The sequence below is a fragment of the Choloepus didactylus genome, chromosome 21, assembly GCF_015220235.1.
Source record: "Choloepus didactylus isolate mChoDid1 chromosome 21, mChoDid1.pri, whole genome shotgun sequence".
Classification (NCBI taxonomy): Eukaryota; Metazoa; Chordata; class Mammalia; order Pilosa; family Megalonychidae; genus Choloepus; species Choloepus didactylus.
This window is the reverse complement of record NC_051327.1, coordinates 19688286-19714032: the sequence shown is the minus strand read 5'-3', so window position 1 is coordinate 19714032 and position 25747 is coordinate 19688286. Positions and strand designations below refer to the sequence as shown.

General features: G+C 41.9%; 1 protein-coding gene across 5 annotated transcripts in view; it reads left to right on the top strand.

Annotated features, from left to right (window-relative positions):
- The window catches only part of ZKSCAN1 (zinc finger with KRAB and SCAN domains 1), a 69475-nt gene that overhangs the window by 29684 nt on the left and 14044 nt on the right, over positions 1 to 25747 (top strand). Inside the window, exons 1-4 of one of the 5 annotated variants that reach the window (XM_037814856.1) lie at positions 34 to 6423; positions 6715 to 6901; positions 9666 to 9868; positions 9972 to 10905. In XM_037814856.1, coding sequence (XP_037670784.1) covers positions 6034 to 6423; positions 6715 to 6901; positions 9666 to 9868; positions 9972 to 10706 — 1515 coding nt within the window. In that variant the 5' untranslated portion in view covers positions 34 to 6033 and the 3' untranslated portion in view covers positions 10707 to 10905. Of the gene's footprint in view, positions 1 to 33; positions 6424 to 6714; positions 6902 to 9665; positions 10906 to 25747 lie in introns of those variants that run through there. The other 4 variants (XM_037814852.1, XM_037814853.1, XM_037814854.1 and 1 more) reach the window with 4 other exon arrangements.

Below are 25747 nucleotides of genomic sequence, written 5' to 3'. Positions count from 1 at the left end.
GGGGGGAGCGGCGAGGGGATGGGGAGATCTTTGTTCAAGTTAGAAAACGTGCATGTATTAGGGACCTGCTTAAGCTTGGAGAAAGTATTGGTACAACTGGGATCAGGAAAAGCAGAAGATAAAGCGACGCAGAATTGGTTTGGTTTAACAATTAGAACTGTCCAACAGTGGAATTCTTTGCCTTAAGAATTATCTAATTTGCCTGCCTAGGAGTTTTCAGGTAATGAGTGAGTGCTTTTAAAAGAATTCTATTCTAGCATGGGTTGGCAACGCCCATTAAAGTGTTAAATGTATGATAATCTGATGTATGCCTCATCTTGCTCCGGAATGGATTTGGGATACTTCTATAATGGTCTATAAACTTTTATAATGGTATATAAGCTTTAAGAAATTGGCAGAAGAAAGAAAATGGTGGGAGCAGAGCAAAGGCCTTATGTTTATGGTCAGCACCGTGAGCTTTTGCTTGATGGGTCTCTTGAAAATTCTAGAGACTTTTAAAAAATAGGACAAACTCAACATGAACAAATGCGAAATTACCGGCTTTCCTAGGGGAAAAAAAAAGTCAAGACAGTGCGTTATTAGATGGAAGCATTTCATTGTAGTTTTAATTTGCATTTCTTTTATTTTAACTGAGATTGAGCATCTTTTCATAAGGATTAATTATAAAGCTGAGACTTGAAAGACAAATAGAAGCCTGCCTCAACTGTTGGGCGATGATGGAGCATAGGAATGAGCAGGGGAGAGATGAGGCCAAATGGGGAGGCAGAAGCCACATTGTGAATGACTTTATTTGCCAGGCTGTGGTGTTTTTAAAGGGCCTTAAACAGTTGGGTGATACGAGCAGACTTGCATTTTAAACCTCTTCAGGTAGCCTCTGAGCTGTGGAGATGGAATTGCCAAACTGGGAGATGGTCTATACGATTTTACAGGAAGAAAGGATGTTGTCATAAGGCTGCCAACTAGTTAAAAGCTAAAAGTATCTGATAAAATTTAAAAATAGGCTTTGTATTATGTTTGAAACAGATCTCCTAGAAACTTTATTTCACTAGGCCAATATTCCAGCAGTTATGGGCAAAAAATCAGAAAGTAAATATTAACTGTACCTAGAGACAAGCACCTTGTTTTATAATTGTAAAAGAAAAAGGCTTCGTAGTTTTTTTTTAAGAGTCCATTTAACTCCAAGAATGGTCTGCCTCAACATCATAAATGTTGGTGAAGTTATATTTTTCTTTACTCCCCTTCCATAGTTGATCAGAGTTCACCAAAGCTGCTCTTTTTTTCCCTAGTGCTCCATATTTCTTTAATTTAATTTTTTAAATTTTAGAATAGTTTTAGATTTACAGAAAGGTGCGAAGATAGCACACTGGGTTCTTATATAACCTCATCCAGTTTTCCTCTTTGTTAACAACTCACTTCACTGTGGTACATTTGTCACAACTAAGGAATCAGAGTTGGTACTTTACTATTAACTAAACACCACAGTTATTTGAATTTCACTAGTTTTTCCCTAATGTCATTTTTTTTGACCCAGGATCCCATCTAGGAGATCATATATTACATTAGTCTTCACATCCCTCCAGTGTCCTCTGGCCTGTGACTAATTTCTCAGACTTTCCTTATTTTTGATGACACTGAGAGTTTTGAGGGGTACTGGTCACGCATTTTGTAGATTGTCCCTCTGTTGAGGTCTTTCTAATGTTTCTCTCATAATTAGACTGGGATTGTGGGTTTTGTAGCAGAACACCACAGAAGTAGAGTGCCCTTCTCATCATGTCATAGCAGGGGAGCTGTCGACATCCCTGATCACATATGTTCACCTTTATCACCTGGGTGAGGGAGTGTTTGTCAGGTTTCTCCACTGGAAAGTGACTCCCCCTCAATCCCTTTCCATATTCTACTCTTCATAAGCAGTAAGTCACTAAATGCAGTCCACACTCGAGGGGTGGGGAGTGTCAACATAAATTGGAATTCTTCTGTGCAGGAAATTTGTCTCTTTTCCTCCATTTATTTATTTAATCTATCACCTTTTTTTAATTAGTTTGGAGTTGCAGATGTTTATTTTATACTTTGGGTTATAATACAATACTACATTACTTTGTTGCTCACATTGTTTCAACTGTAGCCATCGGGTGAAATTTTAGGTTGAGCTCAGTGTCCCTTAGATATGTCCCCATAATTTTATTTTTTGGGCACTTTCTTACTTTCTGGTTTTACAAGATGTTCCAAGATCATGTTGTATATTCCTTCCTCCAACCTTAGAATCAGTCATTTCTCCACTTTCTGGTTCCTTTTATTAGAGAGTGGTATTTGGAAACCAAGATCTGAGTGCTAGGTGTGCTCATTGCTACTGGGATGTCATTACTTCTAGGCCCTCTCAGTGGGCAAAGCTAGGAAATATACATGTGTATATATGTGTGACCCATGTATACACACATATATAATTATTTCTGTATCCATCTGCTTCTGTATTAAGCTAGACATGAGACCATATCACCATATTTTTAAAACTTAAATTTGTATTATTATTTTTTTAAACCCGATTTCAGTTTTTACTACTTAAGAGTAGCCCTAAAAATCCACATATCATGTTTATTCTTTCCCCGAATATTTATGTGTCCTCAGAGTGCCAGGCCTATCCTAGATATTTGGAATATAGCAGAGTACCAGACAGATAAGAGTTCCTGCCCTCTTGAGCTCTAGAGTTGATTGCTATTCAAGGAAAGAGGCAGAGTATTAAAAAAAAAAAAAAGTAAAGTGGCTAGTATTTGGATAATGGTAAGTGATCTGGAGAAAAAGAGTAGAGAACTGGGGATAAGGAATTCACGGGCGAGGGAGGGCAGCTTGCACTTAAAACAGGATGGTCAGGGGTACCTCACCTAGAAGGTAACACTGAATAAAGACCTAGAGGAGATGAGGGAGTGAGCCATGAGTAATCTGGATTAAAAGTTTGAGGCAGAGGAGGCAGCGAGTACAAAGGTTTGGAAGTTGGAACATTCTGGGCCATTCAGGAAACAGTGGATGGGGCAGAGTGAACAAGAGGGAAAGAAGACAAGATGAGGTTAGAGAGGTGACACAGGTTACGGTCTTGTGAGGCCTGACTGGCCTTCTTGATGACTTTGGTTTTTACTCCAGGAGAGACAGGAAGCCTGGAAGGGTTATCAGCCAAGGAATGATGTGATCTGATTTGTATTTTAACAGTACCACCCTGCTGCTGGGTTGTAGATACCCTGAGCGGGTAAGAGTGGTAGCAATTAGGAGGCCCTTGCAGTCCTCCAAGCAAGAGATGATGGACTGAGCCAGGGGTACTGAAAAGTGGTTGAACTCTAGATGTATTTTGAACATGGACCTAACAGAGTTTGTTTATGGATTGGATGTAGAGTGTGGAAGAGGTATCAAGGATGATGCCAGGTTTTTTGGTCCAAGTAAACGGAATGATGGAGTTGCCATTCACTGAGATGAACAGCTTGGGTGGCAGAGATGGGAGGTTTAGTTCTGCATATGAAGCTCAAGATGCCTGTTGGGCCTCCAGGTGGTGGGTCCAGTGGGTGGTTTGCATGAGTCTAGAGTTCAGAAGAGAGGTCCAGGCTGGAGATACAGATCAGGCAGTTGTGAGCATATAAGTAGTAATTAAGGCAATGAGATTGTATTAAACCACCAAGGACGGTGAGTGTGGCAAGGAAACAGTGGCTGAAACACTCAGCCCTCTCCTGCGACATGAATTTGAACTGGGTGCACTGCAGAACTGGAGTTCTAGAACAAATCACTTAGCTAGAGAGCTGACCCAGCCAACTGCTCAGCAGCAACATTCCTAGGGAAACTTTTTTATCCTTTAACTGCAGGAGTATATATTTTATAGTATGGGCTATAGTGGCGTTTGGGAATTTGGATTCAACAACCTCTTGGGCCATATTCCACATGAATGTTGTATCTCATGCTCCCCCTTCAATGCCATTGGGTGCTATGTGACTCCTTGTGTCTTGCTGAGTTCCTTTTGCTGAATTTTACAGACTGGATCACAGAAACTGAGCAGCCCAAACAAGTTTCTCAGATGTCTGTACTGTTCTGGGTGTGCTCTCTGGATAGTGTGAAATTTTAATACCTGTTACATAAAGCTATCCCTCATTTCCCCAACTTAATTGACCACAGAGTCCTTTATTCAGATGATTGAGTTTCGTTCCTTACTTTGGTCCAAGTAAACGTATGCATTTGTCTTTCTATGCCAAACAATTCCCCTGCTCTATCTCCCTTTGCAGTTTCCCTCTCCGTGCTTTGGGTTGCTTTCTAATGCTTATAATTCTAGTGCTGATCATATTTATTTCATAAATGTGAACCTTCTATATATAATTTTAGTAGTCAAAACCATCTTGTTTGTCAAATGACTGCTTATGGTCCTTTTTAAAATGTTTTCATTTTCTGATTACTGAAGTAATCATTCATTATAGAAAGTTTGGAAAACCCAAAACAGAATGAGGAAAATAGAAATCTTCCATAATTCCATAACCCAGAAATATCACTGTTAATGTCCAGTTTTTTTCCTTTATTATATATGTATTGTGTGTTTGTATGGGTACATAAATATATATGACTTTTAGTATATCTAGTGATTTCAAGCCAGATCCATAGAGACTGACGTGTTAGAAATTATCATGCTTAAATTTTTAAATGCCCTAGATTTAGATTATCCACAACTCCTTCTCTCTTGTCTTGAACTTTTTTAGGTCATATATATGGATCCTCTTGACCCACTATTTTATGAGTATAATTTCATGTAACAAATATCCATATAGATTTTTATTTATTTGGCTCTTTGTTGAGACTTCCGGGGTTTTCCTGCTCTAGATTATCCAAATCCAGGATGGGAATACCTATATGACATGAAAGATGCTGCTTAAAATTTAAAAACATGCTTGGGAAACCCAGTCACAAGCGCCCGAGAGTCACTGATTTGCGTATTTTCTTTCAGGATATATGAAATGGGTGCCAATAATGATGGACTGATCCTTTTGTCTGTTGACACATTTATTCCACTCCCCACCCTCCCCACTGACTTGAAAGCTCCAAGAGTGCGGGGCCCGTCGTCGTCTCCCCTGCAGCCCTGGCACCAAGCCCTTAGCAGGTGTCCGTAAATGTTGATGAACGGTTGGACTTCACTTTCTTGGCAATATAAAAAAAATAGAAGTAATTATATTTACAGCAGATATAGTGTGTATTCTAATGTATCCAGTGACTGATTCAGAATAGTTAAAACATACTTTCAAAAGAATTTTTTGTTTGTATCCCGTTATGACTTAGTTTTTCCCTCACTTCTCAACGATACATATCTTGTCACAATAAATACCTCAGTAAGAATATTTGCCACTTTGGGTCTAATCTCTTGTCATTCCACTTGCCTTTCTGTGAAAGCTAAAGGGAAAGAGCATTTAAAAACTCGAGTTTGCCCCCACTTAAAATGGGCCAAGTGAAACTCAAAATTATGTTAATTATACTCAGTTATACACAGTTACATATATTAGTTAACTCTTAACCTTCTAGCTTGACACATTGTCATGCTGATAAGTCCAGTCATTTGACTATAAATTTTTAATATTCAAGCTAAAATTCTCAGGTTCAGACAGACTACATTTGGCCAGGAGATGACAGCATGTTGAAATCTCAAGAACAAGAGTGGCTACTGTTGTGAGATTCCAAAACAGTTTTCAGAGCAAGGTAAATTTAAAATTATGCCACACTGTACTTTCTAGGAGAGTGGAACACAGTAAAATCAAAGATATTCTGAGCTGACTCGAGAAAGATTTTGAACAGCAGTAATTTTTATATAGTGATTTTTTTGCTGGCTGTAATTTCCACAACTTTTCATGCCAATGATGTGGCCGTAAAGACCCGAAAAACATAACTTTTCTCTTTGGTAATTTTATGGAAACCATATTTTCTTAGGTTTAACGTGTGACCTTAAAGAGCCAGAAATCCCAAGGAACCAATATTCGTGACCCACAGAGCCCCATCTTCCGTGAGGCTGTTTCCTGAGCCTGTGCGATGACCAAGGTCCTGGGCATGGCCACAGCTCTGGGCCCTCGGCCTCCCCAGGAGCAGGTGGGGCCCTTGATTGTGAAGCTCGAGGAGGAGAAGGAGAAGCACCCTCCTGGCCTGGAGGTGTTCCGCCAGCGCTTTAGGCAGTTCGGGTACCATGACACCCCTGGACCCCGGGAGGCACTCAGCCAACTCCGCGTGCTCTGCTGTGAGTGGCTGCGGCCCGAGCTGCACACCAAGGAGCAGATCCTGGAGCTGCTGGTGCTGGAGCAGTTCCTGACCATCCTGCCCAAGGAGCTCCTGGCCTGGGTGCAGGAGCACTGCCCTCAGAGCGCTGAGGAGGCCGTCAGTCTCCTGGAAGACCTGGAGCGAGAACTGGATGAACCAGGACAACAGGTGGGAAGGGGCAGCTCTTTTTTAATTCTGGGAAACCGGGAGCATAGAATTCTAGGCAGGGACAAGGGTGTGTCCGTACAATAAGGAGAGCTGAATGGAAATTCCTACTGAGTTAGATCGTGTTTCTCCTTATTTTTCTTAGACTAGCTTAAACTAACCTTTAGCCTTGGAAATTGGGGTGGGTGTTTTTCTTTCTTTTTTCCTAGAAGTTCTGTCTAACTCGCTTGAGATTTCCATTCCAGTTCTTAAAGTGAGTTGTGCACAAACCCAGCCATTCCTAATTGCCTCTAGGTCTCAACTCCAGATGAACAGAAGCATCTGTGGGGAGAGATGTCCTCTTCAGGGGTGGCAGAGGGATCCCTGAGCAGCAAGTGGCCCCAGTCTGGTCCCAGGACCAGAAATGAATCATGGGAGCCCCTGCACATCCAAGAGATTGGCAAGAGACAGGATTTCACCCAGGATCTAAGAAAGATTCAAGGTAGGCACCATCTGTCGGGTCAACCTCTTGGTGCCCCAGGCCTATGTAGTTGAAAAAGTGAGTAATTCCCCATTAGTGGTTGAGAGGTGACCACCTGGATGGACCCCACTGCCTGACGGGTGAGGTGGAAGTGGTCCCCTCCCTCCCCTCAGTTGTGTCAGCTCGTTGGGTGTCTGAGCATGGAAACACTCTTAAAGGGGCAATTGAAGGGACAGTTTTCAGTGGTGAGGGCAGTTAAATGAACCAATAAGGGATGATGCTACACACAGACAACAGTGAAACGCTGTCAGTGCCCAGGAGCCTAAAGGGGCTAGAAAGGGCCTGTTAGCAGAACCAGGCAAGAGCTGTAGCCACGGGAGAAAGGGGGTCACTAGATAGAAGGTGGGGCTATGGACTCTGTGGTCGGTAGGGGGAGCAGAGGACAGCAAGGATGAGAAGCATTAAGTAACTTTACAATTTATTTATTCAAATATTTACTGAGTACCTACTCCCAGGCACATGCTGTGATGGGTGTTGGAGAAGGAGCAGAGAACAAGCAGACACAGTGCTGTCTCCAGATTGTTGACCATCCTCAGACTGTAACTGGCATAACGATTTAAAGTGTGATAATTACTCAAAGTAATTAAAATAAAGTGTAATTGGGGGAAGTGCTCTGAAAGCATATATTCACAACAACAACACAAACTCAGATTTTCCCTTCCCAGGGTCCTTTAGCAGGATTAGACTCTAGAGACCATTTATCCTACCTCCTCCTGCTTGTCACCCACCCAGGCTTCTCTCCAGAATTAATGGGGAGATTGGCAATACTGCTTTTAACAGTATTGAGAGATGAGGTCAGATTTGAGAAATCAGTTAATCTAAATAGACAGGCACTTCCAAGTCATGTCAGAAATAAAACTGAAGATTGCCACTGTCACAGTAATGGATGTTGATTTAGCTCTTCTGCACTCAGTATCTTCCAGGCATTTCATACTGGTCAGGGGCCACAGGGCTTGGTTATTTGTTAGTGATTCGGTAATTTGTCAACTTATTATAATCAGCTTTATGTTGTGCAAAAATGGTCCCTGAGAAATACCTTTTCAACTTCTGCCTTGTTAATTAGGCTCTTTCAAAAATTTCAATTTATCAAGTTATTTATTTCCCATACATGTAGTTCATGGCCTAGTCCAGGTCCAGACCTGAAGGGCAGTCTGTGAGTGTAGCCAAGGGACTGAGAAGGATTGTAGCTACTGTGGCCGTGGTCACTGGTGGGCACTGAGTAGTGAGGGAGCTGTGAGAGCAGAGTGGTTACTGTTGGCAGAGGGAGGAGATAAAGAGGTGGTTGGGTAGGGAGATCCTGGATAGCTTGGAAGAACTGATCCATCAGCTGTTTCTTTGCAGCTTGCTATAATTATTTTTTTAATTAAATTCAGTTTTATTGAAATACATTCACATACCATACAGTCGTCCACAGTGTACAGTCAGCTGTTCACAGTACCATCATAAGTTATGCCTTCATCACCCCAATCTATTTTTGAACATTTTCCTTACATCAGAAAGAATCAGAATAAGAATAAAAAATAAAAGTAAAAACGAAGACCCAAATCTTCCCCCATCCCACTCTATTTTTCATTTAGTTTTTGTCCCCATTTTTCTACTCATCCATCCATACACTAGATAAAGGGAGTGCAATCTGCAAGGTTTTCACAATCACACTCTCACCCTTTGTAATCTATATTGTTATACAATCATCTTGAGGAGTCCAGACTACTGGGTTGGAGTTGGATAATTTCAGGTATTTACTTCTAGCTATTTCAATACATTAGAACCTAAGGTATTATCTATATAGTGCATAAGAATGTCCACCAGAGTGACCTCTTGACTCCATTTGAAATCTCTCAAGCTTGCTGTAATTATTTGTAGAGGGACAAGGAAGTTTCTTGAGAAAGGGAGAAATGACTTAGAAGGAAAGTTCATTGTTGGTTTGGGCTTCTGAGTTCTTGGAGAAGGATGACAGTTCTCAAAGGGAGCACATTTTTCAGAGGGAATTTCTCTTACTCCCCTTTTCCTCTGCACATGGACAGGAAGATGGATTCTCAACAAGTGTGAGCACCTAGTGAAATGCTCTAAATAAGATACACTGGTTTAATCTGATCTCAACAGCTTTGTTACTTTATAACTAAAAGAATTACAAGAATAGCAATGTAAGTTAAACTGTGAGAGTTAAACCCTCTTGGGGGTTAAGTGCTAGCCTTCAAATTAATAAGGAGCTAGGAATAGAACACTTATTGATGGACTGAATATTCTCTTTTATTGCTTTTATATTCAGTTTCTCTGGGCATTTGGATTTTGTGAAAGAGTTTGCCACCCAGTCTCTTCTCCCTTAGTTACCCTTTTCATTTTCTTTAATCACCTTTGACCCTCTAGCAGTCAGTCTTGCTTCTTTCTGTCTGAGCATCAGCCATCTCCTCTGCTGCTGTCACAACATGCTTCTATATTTTATTGCCCTCCATCTATCAAGTTCTTTTCATGGCAGAAAAAGCCATGTACTCATTGTACCCTAACAGCTTCTGGTGGGGGTGCTTCTGTGAGGTCCAGTCTTGTAAACTAGATTTGTTGATGGCTTCCTTGTGTCGACTGTGATATTGTGGCCTCTCACAGAGCTATACTGAGCCACCCTTCAGAATACATCCATCTCTCCTCATGATCCTTTTTCTCCTTTAACAGTTCCTTTCTTCAGAACAGGAGACAGTTGACCTATCATTATCCTGTTTATTGTTTTCAGATTATAAATCGAACACCCAGAAGGAGGAGTCAACTGATAAGCAGAAACGTTCTGAAGAAGAGTCTCATGCAGAAGGAATCAAAAGGGATGTTATTCCCATGATTACTGCTAATAAACGTGAGGGCAGATTAGAAAGGCAGTGGGGAAACCTTGAAAGTGAAAGAGGAGCAAAAATCTCCATCCAAGATATAAGTTCCAAGGAAGACGGAGAATTAATTCCTACTAAACCTACTGCAGGAGAGAAACGTTACATATGTGCTGAGTGTGGGAAAGGCTTTAGCAATAGCTCCAATCTTACTAAACACTGGAGAACACACACTGGGGAGAAACCTTATATATGCACCAAATGTGGGAAAGCCTTCAGCCACAGTTCAAACCTTACCCTGCATTACAGAACACACATGGTGGACCGACCCTATTACTGTGGCAAGTGTGGGAAGGCATTCAGCCAGAGCTCTGACCTCCTCCGGCATCAGAGAATCCACACAGGCGAGGCCCCATTTCAGTGTAAAGACTGTGGGAAATCTTTCAGTGGTAAGGCCAGCCTCATTCGACATTATCGAACACACACCGGGGAGAAACCGTATCAGTGTAACGAGTGTGGGAAGAGCTTTAGTCAGCACGCAGGGCTTAGTTCACATCAGAGACTTCACACTGGAGAGAAGCCATACAAATGTAAGGAATGTGGGAAAGCTTTCAACCACAGCTCCAATTTTAATAAGCATCACAGAATCCATACTGGGGAAAAGCCCTATTGGTGTAACAATTGTGGAAAGACCTTCTGTAGTAAATCCTATCTTTCCAAACATCAGAGAGTACACACCGGAGAGGGGGAAGTCCGCTAATGGTCAGGTACACTTTTTTTTCTCTTTCTCTCTTCTCCCTCCCTCCCTCCCTTCCTTCCTTCCTCTTTCTCTCTTTCTCTTTCTCTCCTCCTCTCTTCCTCTCTTTCTCTCTTCCTGTCACTTTTCAAATGTGAATACTAGGGAGAAACCCAGTAATAGCAGTATAAACTCTAGTAGTAGATTTAGTTTCACTTAACATCAAGAAACACCAGAGGAGCTGAGCACTCAAGCAGTGGAACAGTAGGAGGTCCTTCATAGTGTCACCTCTGCTGGGTGGAACGCTGGCAGGGACAGTGCCCTCACCATGCTTCACATCCCAGGAAGCCATGCTGGCACTGCCTTTTGTATAAACTGACATGTATCCAGTATAATTAAAGAAGAAACATTTTGACTAATCTGTTTGACTGTTTTTACTGTTCATGGATTACAATTTTTAAAAGAATAGAGCCACATTGAACACAACTTAATCTGATTTAGAATAAACTTATAGCATCTTCTTATGCTTCAGGACCATTTATAGTAAATAATGTGCTGGTTATTGAACACTATTTTAGAGAGAGAAAACAATTCATCCTGTTTAGCTTTTGGAAATTTGGGGGTAAATCAAGCTTTTAAGTACTTGAGGATGGGTGTATGAGAAGGTTGAGGTAGAATGTATAGTAGATGCATCTTGGTCCATGATTGTGCTTTTTTTTCTTGTCTGCATAATGAACACAGTTTTTCTTTATTGGAAACATTTTGTTGGCCTCATGTGCATTTTGGTTGTGTTTATCTTCTGTGTCATTTCTATGAAAATCTGTCCCCCTGAGCAGCTTCCTCCTGAAACTCCAGAAGTCAGTAATACATGATATGATTACCTGATCCACCCTATCTTTTCCCTCTGCCTGCAGTCCCTTTGACATCTTAAGATAATTTTCTCTTCACTCCCTACCTTACGTTATGTTTTGATGTTTTTTTTCACTTCTGATTAGTAGTGCTGAAATCTTTTTTCCTACTGCAGCCATAGAGTCAGGGCAAACCTTCCCTGACAGGGTTAGAGATAGCAAGAAGGTTTCAGATTTAGTGCCAGTTCTGATCTCTGCAAACTGCCCTGTCCCATCCTGGGACAGATTAGGCTACAGGTAATGTCTTCATGTGCCAGCAAATATATTAGGTTGGAGGGTGGGGGTCATTACTGAAGAAGAACCAATGGTTCTTGAAAACGGACAATTTCTGACTATTCCAGTTGTCTTCTGGAGAGCAGCACCTTAAACTCGGGACTTTTAATGGTGAGTGATCCTGTTTATATAGTAACCATGGAAAGGCCCCAGAGTTTACGCATGAGGCAGCAGCTGATGATTTGTCTGCAGTGCCCCTGCCAGAGCCACTCCAGATGGCATGGTGAGAGGGAATAAAGGGCCCTGCTCAGCCCAGAGACCTGCCTCCCCTCCTGCTTTGATGAGGTGAATGCACCCGGAGTCTGTACTGTCCCGTCTTCTGTCCTGGTTGTGTGCCCTCTCTGCAGTAGATTCTTGCTGATGGGAATTGATGTGAGGCACAAAGATCCACACACTTGGTGTCTGCTCCCGCAGGTCCGTCCATAGCTGAAGGCTTCCTCAGACTCCCTTGTCTCCAGATTTTCAACCTTAGGCCTTCTAGGCCCCTTATAGATGTTTGCTACTGCCCAGGAATCCATGAAATTTTTACCCTGGAACACTTCTCCCTCCACACAGTTGGTAACCAAATAGCTTGCTGCTCTGCCCACTGGATTTCCCTCACCCTGGCCTTTAGGGCCACTCCTGAGTAGGACTAAAATGAGGTAACTGCATTTTGGCGCACACCAACATAGGGGACTGGGCCCTACAGACCCTAGTTTTTTCTTCCATCAGTTTGTCAAAGGGAACCTTCCATGAATCCGTAAATATGAGCAGGGGAGAGGTATCGGTGCAACAAAGTAGGTGACATGGGGGTCTGAGCCTCCTGCTTAAATCCTTTGTGAATTCTGGACCTGCTCATGCCTGATCCCAAATGTAACATTTCCTCCATATAATGGATTGTTGCTGTGTCCACCCCACCTAATGACTTGGCGTGTCTGATAATACTCAGGTCATCATCAACAGCTCCAATTACATAGTCACTTGCCTCATGGTCAGTAGCACACTGGGAGCCATTTTTCAATCTGGAGAGTTCCTTGCTGCAAAAGTCATGGCCTTACTCTAGAATTCTATTGGCAAGCTCCTACTGGGGCTTACCAGACTTCCACACAGCCTTTTTGTCTATCACAGACACCTCTAATACTATTTAGGGCTGCAGCCCCTTGGTACTTGAACCCTTTGGCTCGGCTACACTTGACAGTGGCAGCCCCTAGGGAAAAGTATATTCCTAAGTGTGGGTATGCTGCCTCCAAAATCCAAAGAAGAATTTTTTAGAAGAATTTTCCTACTAAGAGTGAGTGCAAGATGCAATAATTTGTCCTTTACCTTAGAATATTCCAGCATGTTTTGGACACTTGGACCCTTGAAAACTTCAGAACGGCCTTGGATCTTTGTAGAGCTTTGTGGATGCTTGTGTTTTTCTGAGAAGTCCAAGAATACTTGCCCCTTCCTGTTCAACAGGTCTGATTATTATGATGTTATCACCAAAATGATGCTATGTCCAGAAAATCAGGGTCCCTGTTTGCATTATATTGTAAAAGAGCAAGAGGGTCAATCAACATGGCCCTGGGTCAAGGCAATGGATGCCTACTGCTGTCCTTCCCATTAAATGGCAGACTGCTTTTTGATCTGCATTACTGATGAGGATTGAAGAGAATGCAATTCCTGGATCGATAGTTTAAGTTCATGGCAGACAACCATCCCTTCATTGGCCACAGTTCATCTGTTTTTTGCAGGGGTCATACAGAAAAATTGAGTTTTTTAAGTCTTTGAGAGTGGGACTAAACACTTAAATTCCATCCAGAATGTAATATTGTTTCTGATTTACTATCTTAGCTGGGTAAGAAAGGGGAGCAGTGTTCAGCAGCTTCCACTTGGCCCTTCCCTGCCTAACACATACATCTCAATTACACTCTCGAACATAAGCACATGGTTGGTCTTTGGACCCACTGGGCCCACTGAAAGGGATTTGGGTCAGAACTCCATTAATCAGATGACCCCTTATAGGCTCACTTCTGCTCTCACTGGAGGGCAATGATGGAGCTTTAGCTCCTCTAGATTAGCATCATCTGGGACCGTGTAGCCAATAACCTCAATAGGCCTGGGCATTCCCATTTCCTAAGTTTACTACTCTAGTAAGTAGCCACAGATGCCTGCAGGGAAATATTTATTGCCTATTTTTGGAGTAGAGTTGTAAGGTCCCTACCCAAAGGAACTCAGCCTCCTTTTCAATTGATGGATTCCGGGTCTGAGAACTGGCTCAGATCTGGAAAGTGGGTGAATGGTTCCCATTTGCAATGACTGATACTAGATTTTTCATCAGTACTTGATTTTGTTTGTTTATACAAGTCTAGCATTACCTGTTGGCCGTCAGTCTTTGCCGGGAACACCAGGGGTTATTGGCCATCACCACACATCCCTGTGGGTCAAGATACCCTAGTTGCCGTTCTAGCTATGTTGCCTATCATGGCAGTTATGTCCAGCTTGCCTCACAGTTAAATGCCACCACCTGGCCTCTGCTATTCCAGAATCCAGTCATTGCCATTGACACCAGACAACCTGGTTCTTTGGCCGCATCTTCTATTAATCCTAGCCTACAGGGACAGCCACAACTGAACTCAGCAGTGCCAGTGCTACTCTCCTCTGTGCAGTCCACTTAGTACCTTAATGAAGGGCCCTCCAGGATAACAATCAGGTTTTGGGTTCCCCAGTGTCTTGTAATCAGTTTATTTTTAACATGCACTGAGTCTGCTGACCCCTTTCTCAATACTCTGCTAATTAATTTCAGCATCTCTACCTCATTGTAGACAATGATGTCTACGATAGGACATCATTCATGGCCAAATTTTAATGAGCCCCCTAGGAGTGCATTAGGACTGTGTATTCATTTTCTATTGTTGCTATAACAAATTACCACAAACTTGGTGGCTCAAAACAACTCGGATTTATTATCTCACAGTTCTGTAGGTTAGATTTCCAACATGGGTCTCACTGGGCTAAAATCATGCTAATGGCAGGGCTGCATTCCTTTTTGGAGGCCCTGGGGGGAGAATCTGTTTCCTTACCTTTTCCAGCTTCTAGAGGCTGCCCCCATTCCTTGGCTTATAGCCCCCTTCCTCCATCTTCCAAGCCAGCAACATTGCACCTCTCTGACCATTCTTACATCATATTTTCTCTGCCTCCCTCTTCCACTTTTAGGATCCTTGTGATTACTCATATAATCCAGGATAATCTCCCTATTTTAAAGTCAGGTGATTAGCAACCTCAATTCCAACTGCAGCCTTAACTCCCTGCTGCCATGTAACCCAACACATTCACGGGTTCCAGGGATTAGGATGTGGACATCTCTGGGGCCATTAGTCGGCCTACCACGGACTGTCTCCAGGTGTCCTTGCCAGGACATTAGAACCTGAGGCGCAGAAGAATGTCACCATTTCAATGTTCTCTCCTCTATACCAGCTTGATATTCAGCACACCACCGCCACTCAAGACCCACTCCCACAAATGTCTTTTGGTTCCTGCTGATAATTTTAGCCAGGTTCTGCAACACTGAGTAAACCATTTTCTCTTACAGCAGTGACTATATTTTCTCACTGGGCTATGCCAAGACCTAACTCCAGTTATTGATCTGTATTACTGAGGAGATGGGGGGATAGATTTTGAGGGGGACAGCCTATCTTGAGAGGCATCTGCCTCAGGTGAGATCTTTGCATGGTCTTCAAGCTAAAATAGGCTGCTCTCCTCTAGCAAAGGTCAGGCGATGCTTTTGTTAGTCCAGAGGGTTCAGTTGCACTTGGGGATCCAAGGTTCCCAAGTGCACCTATCCACATGTTATCAGGATCCCAGTCTCTCCCCATCAGGGTCAGGATTTGGGCATAAATGACTTGACAAGGCTTTGCATTTGGCCACCTTTGCAATTCTGCTGTTCTCACAATGAAATCCTGGCCTTACATTCCACCCAGTCTGCTTTCTGGCTGCAGAAAGTGAGGCTCTCTTTAAGTGCTGCCATGCAGGACTTCTGGCTTTCACTGCCTCCCCTGAATTGATAGTCGGCTGAGCTGAACCCATCATTCTCTTCCATCAAAGCTTCTCAGAGAGAGACACAGAGAGAAAGAGACCAACTCCATAGTCCTTATAAATACCACTGCCCCAATAATGTTCAAGTTACAGAGTTACTATGGCAGGCTGATGCCTCCCCTTCTACCCGTACCTTATCCCTTGCCAGTACTCGCAAGAACAATCGTTGGACTCCCCAAGCCATGGGTTATCAACACTGCACTTATCACCAGGCTCCCTTTTCACCATCTGACCAGTGAATGACCCAGTTCCAGAATCCCATCCCAAAGGTCCACTTCCTAGGGCCACTTAGGATACTGACTGTCCCAGTTTGGGTTTCCCCTAAAGGGAGCCTGGGACAAGAACTTAGAGGGCAGATCATTTATTTAGGGAGGTGATCCCAAGAAGCAGGAGTGAGGGAGTGGGGAGTGAGAAAAAGCCAGTAAGGGGTGCATTAGTGAACTGGCTCCTTCTGTAGGCAACTAGGGCTTAATCTGCTGGGGATGTTCAGAGAAATCATGTGACAGATGGGGGACATCTGGTGTATGTGAGCTCCGCTCCAATCCTAGTTCCCATCTTCCACTGGATAGGAGGCCAATTCCTTCCAGGCTCCAGGAGAGCAGATGGGGACTCATGGAGAGACTGAGAAGGACACTGCCCCTAGGGGGCTTTGAAGATCCTGTGAGCACCCCTTCCCCCATGTCACATAAAGACACATGTTTACACACACACACACACACAGATGTACAGACACATAGAGCCCCTGGCTAGAGCAGCCAGATTTAACAAATAAAAACACAGGACTCCCAATTTAATTTGAACTTCAGTTAAGTGAAAAAATAAGTTTTTAGTATAAGCATGTTCCATGCAATATCTGGGACATACTTATAGTAAAATACTATTTGGTGTGTATCTGAAATGCAAGTCTAACTAGTTGTCCTGTATTTTATCTGGCAATCTTATGCCTGGTGTGTGTGGGAAGCAATGGCTCCATCCTATTATTACCCCCAAAGTTGGTGATCTGATGAATTAAGGAAACCAGTTACTCCAGTAAAATGTAAATTTGCTGTTAAGGTGGCAGCTTTGGACATCCCAAGAAGTACTTTGTGACTTCATATATAAGTTCTTCTAGAATAACCACAAGGTGCTAGTCTGGAAACTTGAGGATTAATGAGGGCAGCAATTCCTTTCATGCAGCCTTCCTCAAGGATCCTCTTAGGTGATAGTTTGATTCCTTCTTGGCTTGTGTGGAAAACCTTCCCGTACCTGAACCCTGGACATACAATCCAAAAAATAAAAAAATAAAAAAGAACACAAGGGTCCCAGTGCGCTGACTTGTGGCAAGACTGACAGTGTCAGCTACAGATGAGTTTTTGTTGATGGGCATGTGTTACCCAGGAATCCTGGTCCCTTAGCCTGTGAAGAGTGGTAGACAAAATTAGCACCTGAATTTTTAAGACTTGAGTTGAATCATGTGGATGGTTGGAATATTTAGCAATGAGAGATTAGAAACAACCACTTAATTTATAAGTGAAAAAACAAGAAGTAAATCAGTTAAGTGCCTGGGATTACTTGTGTAAGTGGCAGAAGTACAGCCAAAACTTTGACTTCCCAATGATTCCCATTTTTACACATCTTGCTTCACTCTGAATGAAACCCCTGAAAGGTGATGCAGCTTAGCATTTCATCAAAACATCGTTTTAACTTTTCTGATAAAAAATGTAATAAATAATATTGTAGAATATTTGAAATATACAGGAATGCACAGCCTACACCCTTGCTATTCAAAGTGCTACCAATGTACCAGTAGTATCAGCATCACATGGGGGCATAATTGATATGCAGAGTCTTAGGCCTAGGGCACACCTACTGAATCAGAATCAACATTAACAAATTTCCAGATGATTCATATGCACATTAAAGTTTGAAAAGCACTGATCTATACACTCCCATAATTTCTTCTAACTGGTTTTTGTTTTATGGATGGTTCCTGTGTGAATATATGGTTTTTGTATATTCATTTGTACAGTTGAAACTCTTATTTGTAAATGCGTTTCAATAGAATTCCTTGGATTTTACAGGTATATAATCCTTTCATTTCCACATCATGATAATTTTACCTTCTTCTTTCCAATGCGCGTATCTCTAATTTCTTTGACTCTTACATAATTGCCTTGGCCAGTATCTCTAGAATAGTGTTAAATGATAGGGAGACCCTCAGTGACTTGTTCATGACAGCCTTGTTTAATGACTATTAGGCATGATACTGGCCACGGGGCTGAGATAGGTATATATTTTTTATCATTGTTAAGGAAGTATTTATCTATTACTATTTTATTAAGATTTTTAAAAACCAAGAAGGCAATTTGTTTTCCAACATTTTAGCAGCTCTGAAATTAATCATATGATTTTTCTCCCTGTATCTATTAATGTAGTACAGTATAAAAAGAGATTTCCTTATTTTAAAATCACCCTTATGTTTTTAGGATAAGCTTTCTTCATCTTTTTCTTTTTTTAAACAGTATTAGACCATGTGCCGGTTTGAATGTATTGTGTCCCCCAAATGCCACTGTCTTTGTAATTTCGTGGGGCAGACGTTTTGGTGATGGTTGGGTTTGCTTGGAATGTGCCCCACCCAGCTGTGGGTGATGACTCTGAGGAGATGTTCCCATGGAGGCGTGGCCCCGCCCATTCAGGGTGGGCCTTGATCCGTGGAGCCATATAAATGAGCTGACTCAGGAGGAGGGAACTGAGTGCAGCTGGGAGTGATGTTTTGAAGAGGAGCAAGCTTGCTGGAGAGGAACGTCCTGGGTGAAAGCCGTTTTGAGGCCGGAGCTTTGGAGCAGACGCCAGCCACATGCCTTCCCAGCTAACAGAGGTTTTCCGGACGCCATTGGCCATCCTCCGGTGAAGGTACCCGATTGCTGAGGGGTTACCTTGGACACTTTGTGGCCTTAAGACTGTAACTGTGTAGTGAAATAAACCCCCATTTTATAAAAGCCTATCCATCTCTGGTGTTTTGCGTTCTGCAGCATTACCAAACTAGAACAGACCACTTATACAAATGAAAATAAAACATACAACTAAACAATATTTTTTATAAGGACATATGCAAAAGTTGCATTAAGAAAAAAGCAAGGGAAGAGTCACCCCCAGAGAATTTCTTTGTTGCTCAGATGTGGCCTCTCTCTCTAAGCCCACTCAGCAGGTGAACTCCCTGCCCTCCCCCCTACATGGGACATGACTCCCAGGGGTGTAAATCTCCCTGGCAACGGGGGACATGACTCCCAGAGATGAGCCTGGACCCAGCACTGTGTGAATGAGAAAGACTTCTTGACCGAAGGGGGAAGTGAAATGAAACAAAAAAGTTTCAGTGGCTGAGAGATCTCAGATGGAGTTGAGAGGTCATTCTGGAGGTTATTCTTATGTGCTATATAGAAACCCCTTTTTAGTTTTTAGTAAACTGTTGAACTGCAACCCACTAGCTTTGATTCTTGAAAATGATTGTATAACTATGTAGCTTACATGGTGTGACTGTGTGATTGTGAAAACCTTGTGGCTCCCACTTCCATTATCCAGTGTATAGACAGATGAGTAGAAAAATGGGGACAAAAACTAAATGAAAAATAGGGTGGGATGAGGGGGGATGGAGTACTTTGGGTGTTCTTTTTTACTTATATTTTTATTCTTATTTCTTTTTGGAGTAAGAAAATCTTTAAAAATTGACTGTAGTGATGAATGCACAACTATATGATGGCACTGTGAACAGTTGATTGTGCACTGTGGGTGACTGTATGGTATGTGAATATATCTCAATAAAACTGAATTTAAAAAAATAAAAATAAAATAAAAAATAAAAACCATATACTTTTTCCAAATATATTGCTGAATAAATCTTATGCTACTTGGGAAAAAAAAAGAAAAAAAAAGGCAAGGGGGTGAGGAAGACAAAATTTAGGACAGTAGCTACTTCTTGGGAAGAAGCAAAATAATTCGATCAATGTGGAGCACAAGGTTTGTTTTTATTTTTATTTGTTGTATATGGGGTTTTTAATGTATTGGTAATATTAACAGGCCATTTTAACTCATTGACATTCACTGGAGTGGCAGCTATATTTGGTCCTAGTTCTGCCATTTTATTTACAGTTTTAAACTCTGTTTTTATTGCATTGAAATATATTTAAGTGTATGGCTTATTTGATTTGTGTGGTTTTTTCCCTGATATTTTGAACAATTTATTTACAAATAAATGTTTATATGGTTATATTATAAAACAATATATTTCATCATTGTGGCTCTATTACAATATTTATATTTATGAAATATCTGTATTATTGTATTGTTTATTATTATACTTCATATAATAACCTTCATCCCCTCTTAATTCTCCACTGTGACAATGATGGATTAGAATATTTACTATTCTCTCTCTTATTCTTTCTTATACTACTTGATTTTAATATATTATAGTTTTTATTAGTGTTTATCTTTGCATTTTTAAATATAATCATATCTTTATTAATATTTCCTTACTGAGTATATTTACTAAGATACGTGTTGGTGTTACCCTTCTGTGTCAGCTACTCCTGAGACATTTTTAATCTGTAAACTCAAGCCTTCGTTTATTTCTGGAAAGACTCCTTGAATTATACTTTAAAATACAGGTTTAGTTTTATTATTTAAGTTTCCTTCTCAGTGTCTAATAATAATAACCTTTGCTTGCTTCCAATACCTGTCAGTTTCTCTCTCATTTTGTTTTTATAGTGCCTAAAACATACATGTAGAGTTTAAAGATTAACTGTCAAGAGATCACTTATTTAACTATCACCTTGGTGAAGCACCAGAGCATTGTCAGTAACCAAGACGCATCCCGTGTGCTTCTCCTGATCACATTCGTCCCCAGAGATAATGCTGACTTTTGAAATAATCATTTAATTGTCTTCCTTTATAGCTTAAATACACACACACACACCAGACATGAGTTTTGCTGATTTTCAGCTTTCTAAGCCAAAGTATGTTGTATGTGTTGTTTGGGGACATTTTATTTAGAGAACAAATAAATGCCTACCACAACCTGCTACACTTGTTCATGAATGAAAGACTTAATATCGTAAAGATGCCAATCCTTCTACACTAGCATCTCAATCGTGTGTGTGTGTGTGTGTGTAGAACAACTGGAAAGTTGCTTCTAACATTCATTTGGAAGAATAAATGACAGAGTTGCTAAGAAATTTAGAAAAAGAATACATATAGCATGTATTATATATATATATAAGTATTAAATATATAAATCCACACACATATATTAAAAGTACTATAAAACCATCATAATTAAAACAATGTGATACAGGCACAGGAATTTTTAGAAATGGATCAGAGGACTAAAATAGCAAATTTGTTCACTGATTGAGCCATATAGGAAATAGCCAGGCACTATCCTAGTACTGTGGATTTAGTGAGCTGAATGGGGCCCCCTTTTTAGTGTCCTGGTGGCTGTGCTGGTTTGAATGTATTATGTCCCCCAGAAAAAGCCATATTCTTTGATGCAATCTTGTGGGGCAGACATATTAGTGGGGATTAAGCTGGAACTTTGTATTAGGTTTGTTTGCATGGAAATGTGCCCCACCCAACTGTAGGTGATAACTGATGAGATATTTCCATGGAGGCGTGGCCCCACCCATTCAGGGTGGGCCTTGATCAGTGGAGCCATATAAATGGGCGGACAAACAGAAGGAACTCAGTGCAGCTGCAGCTGAGAGTGACATCTTGAAGAGGAGGTACAGCCAAGAGGGACATTTTGAAGAACGCACTGGAACTGAAAGAGGAGCTTCAGCTTACAGAGACATTTTGGAGATGGCCTTGGAAAGCCCCAAGAGCAACTGAGAGTGACATTTTGGAGAGAAGCTGAAGCCTAGAGAGGAACGTCCTGGGAGAAAGCCATTTTGAAACCAGAACTCTAGAGTAGACGCCAGCCACGTGCCTTCCCAGCTAACAGAGGTTTTCCGGACACTATTGACCATCCTCCAGTGAAGGTACCTGATTGTTGATGCATTACCTTGGACACTTTATGGCCTTAAGACTGTAACTGTGTAACCAAATAAACCCCCCTTTATAAAAGCCAATCCATTTCTGGTATTTTGCATTGCGGCAGCATTAGCAAACTAGAACAATGGCAAAACAAAACTATATAATGGATTGGCTGAAACAGTGGGAATTTATTTGCTCATGGTTTTGAGGCTCAAGGAGTCCAAAATGGAGGCATTAGCAAGGCAATGCTTTCTCCCCAAAGACTGTGGTGTTCCAGGGCTGGCTGCTGGTGATTGTGGCTTTACTCTCACGTGCACATGGCAGCATCTCCCCCTTCTCCTCCTGGTTCTGTTGACTTCAAGCTTCTGGCTGCTCCCGGTGGCTTTCTCTCTCTTTGTGTGACCTTCCCTATAAGGGCTCCAGCAATAGGCTTGTGCTGGTTTGGATGTATTATGTCCCCCAAAACACCATGTTTTTTGGTGCAATCTTGTGGGGTCAAACGTATTAGTGTTGATTAGGTTGGAATCTTTGAATTGGGTTGTTTCCGTGGAGATGTTACCCACCCAACTGAGGGTAATACATTTTATTGAATTATTTCCATTGAGATGTGGACCCCACCCATTCAGGGTGGGTCTTGATTTAATCACTGGAGTCCTATAAAAGAGCTCACAAACAGAAGAACCTCAGAGCAGCTGAGAGAGACATTTTGGAGGCAGCCATTGAAAGCAGACTTTTGCTAGCCCACAGTTTGCTCCAGAGAAGCTAAGAGAGATGAAGCCCAGAGTATGCCCCAGGATATGCTAAGACAGGATTCCCAGGCACTTTAGAAAGAAACGTCCTGGGAGAAAGATCCAAGAACACACAGGAGCTGAGAGAGGAGCTGGAACACAATCCAGGATCAACAGACGCCAGTCACATGCCTTCTCAGCTAACAGAGGATTTCCAGATGCCATTGGCCATCCTTTAGTTACGGTACCCTAGTATTGATGCCTTAATTTGGACATTTTCATTGCCTTCAAACTGTAAATTTGTAACTTAATAAACCCCCTTTATAAAAGCCAATCCATTTCTGGTATTTTGCGTAATGGCAGCATTAGCAAACCAGAACAAGGCTTAAGACCCATTCTGATTCACTTTTGCTGCACCGTAACTGAAGTAACCTCCTTAAAAGGTCCCATTTGCAGTGGGTTCACACCCACAGTAATGGATTAAGATTCAGAAAATGTTTTTCTGAGGTACATAACTCCAAGCCACCACACCCTGCAAAAGACATGTCCACATCTTAATCCCCCGAACCTATCAATAGTATCTTATTTTGAAAAAGTGTCTTTGCCAATGTAATTAAGTTAAGGATTTTGAGATGAGGAGATTATCCTGGGTTATCTGGGTGGACCCTAAAGCCGATGATGAGTGTCCTTATAAGAGACACTCAGAGGAGAAGACAGAAGAGGAGAAGGTGATGTGACCACAGAGGTAAAGCCTAGAGAGAGGTGGCCACAAGTCAGGGAATGCTGGCAGCCACTAGAAGCTGGAAGAGACAAAGAAGTGATTCTCCCTCGGAGCCTCCAGAGGGAACGCAGCCCTAACACCACCTGGATTTCAGACTTCTGGCCTCCAGAACTGTGAGGCAATAAATTTCTATTGTTTTAAGCTATCATGTCTGTGGTTATTTGTTACAGCAGCCACAGGAAATTAATGCAGTGGATGGGACAATGAAAAAATAAAGTCCCTGCCATGGGGAGCTTACAGTCTAGTGGGGAAGATATGCAATTAACAAGCCAAGTAAATAAAATATATTAGAAGAAGAATTTGCAATAAAGAAAAATAAAGCAAGGGAAGGGGAAGAGCATTTGGGGAAAAGGAGCAGCAAATACAAAAGCCCTGAGGCAACAGTGTGCTTGATGCCTGTAGGAACAACCAGGAAGCTGGTATGGTTGGAGCAGAGAGTGTCCATGGAGACAGTGATGAGAGAAAAAAAGAAGTGACAGGATCCAGGCTCCATAAAGCCATGTTGGCCATTGTAAGGACTCTGTCTTTTACTTTGAGAAATCTGGGAAGTCTCTGGAAGGATTTGAGCAGAAGAATAAAGATGATGGCTCAGACCATGTGGTGGTGGTAAGAAGTGGCACAACTGTATATTTTGAAAGTGAAAATGACAGGTGTGTTGAAGAATGAATGAATTCCTTTTTTTATGAAAGAAAGAAAGGAGTCAAGGGTGACACCAGTATTTTTGGCGTTGGCCAGTGGGAAAATAATATCCAAGTGGAGATGTCAAGCCACAGTTGTACATAGGAGTTTGGAGTTCAGGGAAGAGAATAGGTTATATTAATGTACTTTTCATCAACACACGTGGTATGTAAAGCCATGAGGCTTGATTAAATTATCCAAGGTTGAGGAAAGACAGAGAAAAGAAGGGATCCAAGGACAGCCCTGGGCTATTCCATTATATAAGATCAGGATGATGGGGCAGAACCAAGAAAGGAAAGCCAATGAGATGAGAACCGAGAGAGAGTGGAATCCTGTAAGTCAAGTGAAAAAGAGGGTGGCCACGTGTGTCACTTACTTTGATAGGCCAAGTAAGATGAGGAATGAGAATTAACCAGTAGACTTTCCAGTACGGGTCTTTGGCCACCACACTGGAGTGCTGGGAACGAAAGCTCTTGGGAGTGTGTACACTAACCTATGCATGCACACACATGGATCAAAAAATCCTGAGTTCAGACTGATACCTCCTCCTCTCTCCCTTTGTCCCTCCCTGCCCCTCGCTCCCTCCTCCTTCCTCCTTCCTCCTCCTGCCCCTCTCTTCTCCTCCTCCTTCCCCGCCACTCCCGGCTCAGAGACCCCAGCTCGAGGACCATCGAGTTGACGAAACCTCCGAGGCCCTAGAGAGGCCGGTGGCTGCCGAGCCCGGGGGTCTTCCCGCCCGGCTCCTGCCGGAAGCGGGCGATCGGGAGGTCCGCGGGTTCGGGACGCGGGGCGCCCGGGGCGGGACCGGAGGCGGGCAGGGGTGCGGGGCCGGGCGCGTCGGCCGACCTCCGGCGGGTCCTGCGCGTGGGCAGGAAGGCGGTGGAAGGAGAACGGAGCAGAAAGAACGCGCCAGCTGAGTTTGAGTTTTTTTCTTGATAAAAATCAAGAAACCAAAAGCTTTCCTGAAGCTCCATTTTCATGGGTTAAAACTCAGTCACACGCCATCCGGCGCCAGCCTCTGGATAACGGGAGTGAGACGACCTTTCTATTAGGTTTTTTAAGTCTTCTTACTGATTTCGAGGAACTTCTATACATTACAATTTATATTAATGCTTTATATTTTATAACTTTCAAATATCTTTTACTAGTTTAGTGTCTGTCTTTTAATTTTGCTAATAGTGCCCTTTATCTTAAACAGAAAATTTTAATGTTTCTGTGGCTAATTCTGTTTGTTTCAATGGCTACCGACTGTGATGTCTTATTTAGGAGGCCTTTACTACCCAAACACTATAAAAATATTTTCAGGTATTTTCTTCAATGCTTTCTTTTTAACCTTAAGCTCTTCAATGCATCTAGAATTTATTTTTCATACGATGTGAGGTATAATTTCCCCCAACCGGACAGCCAGTGATTCCTACACCGTTTTTTGAAATGTCACCGTTATAAAAAAAAAAAAAAATTAGTTTCTCCACATGCATGGGTCTGTTTGGGAATAATCTGTTCTTTCCATTGACAATCTGCTTATTTGTGCTCCAGTCCCACACTTTAAAAGATGTATCATTAGAGAATATTTGATATTTAGCATGGCAAATCCTCATTGCTTTTATTTTTCAAAATTTTCATATATATATCTTATTTTGACTTATTTTGGAGCTTTTGAATTTTCTTAATTGAACTCATTTTTAATTAATGTAAATAATGAACTATAAACACTAATATTTCACCCTTCCCAATACCAGACCTTCAAATACTGCTATTGCACCCCCTTCCTCCTCCTCCCCAGCCAGCTCCCTTAATTTTATTCAAAATAATCTGGAATTTTAGGTCCCTATTT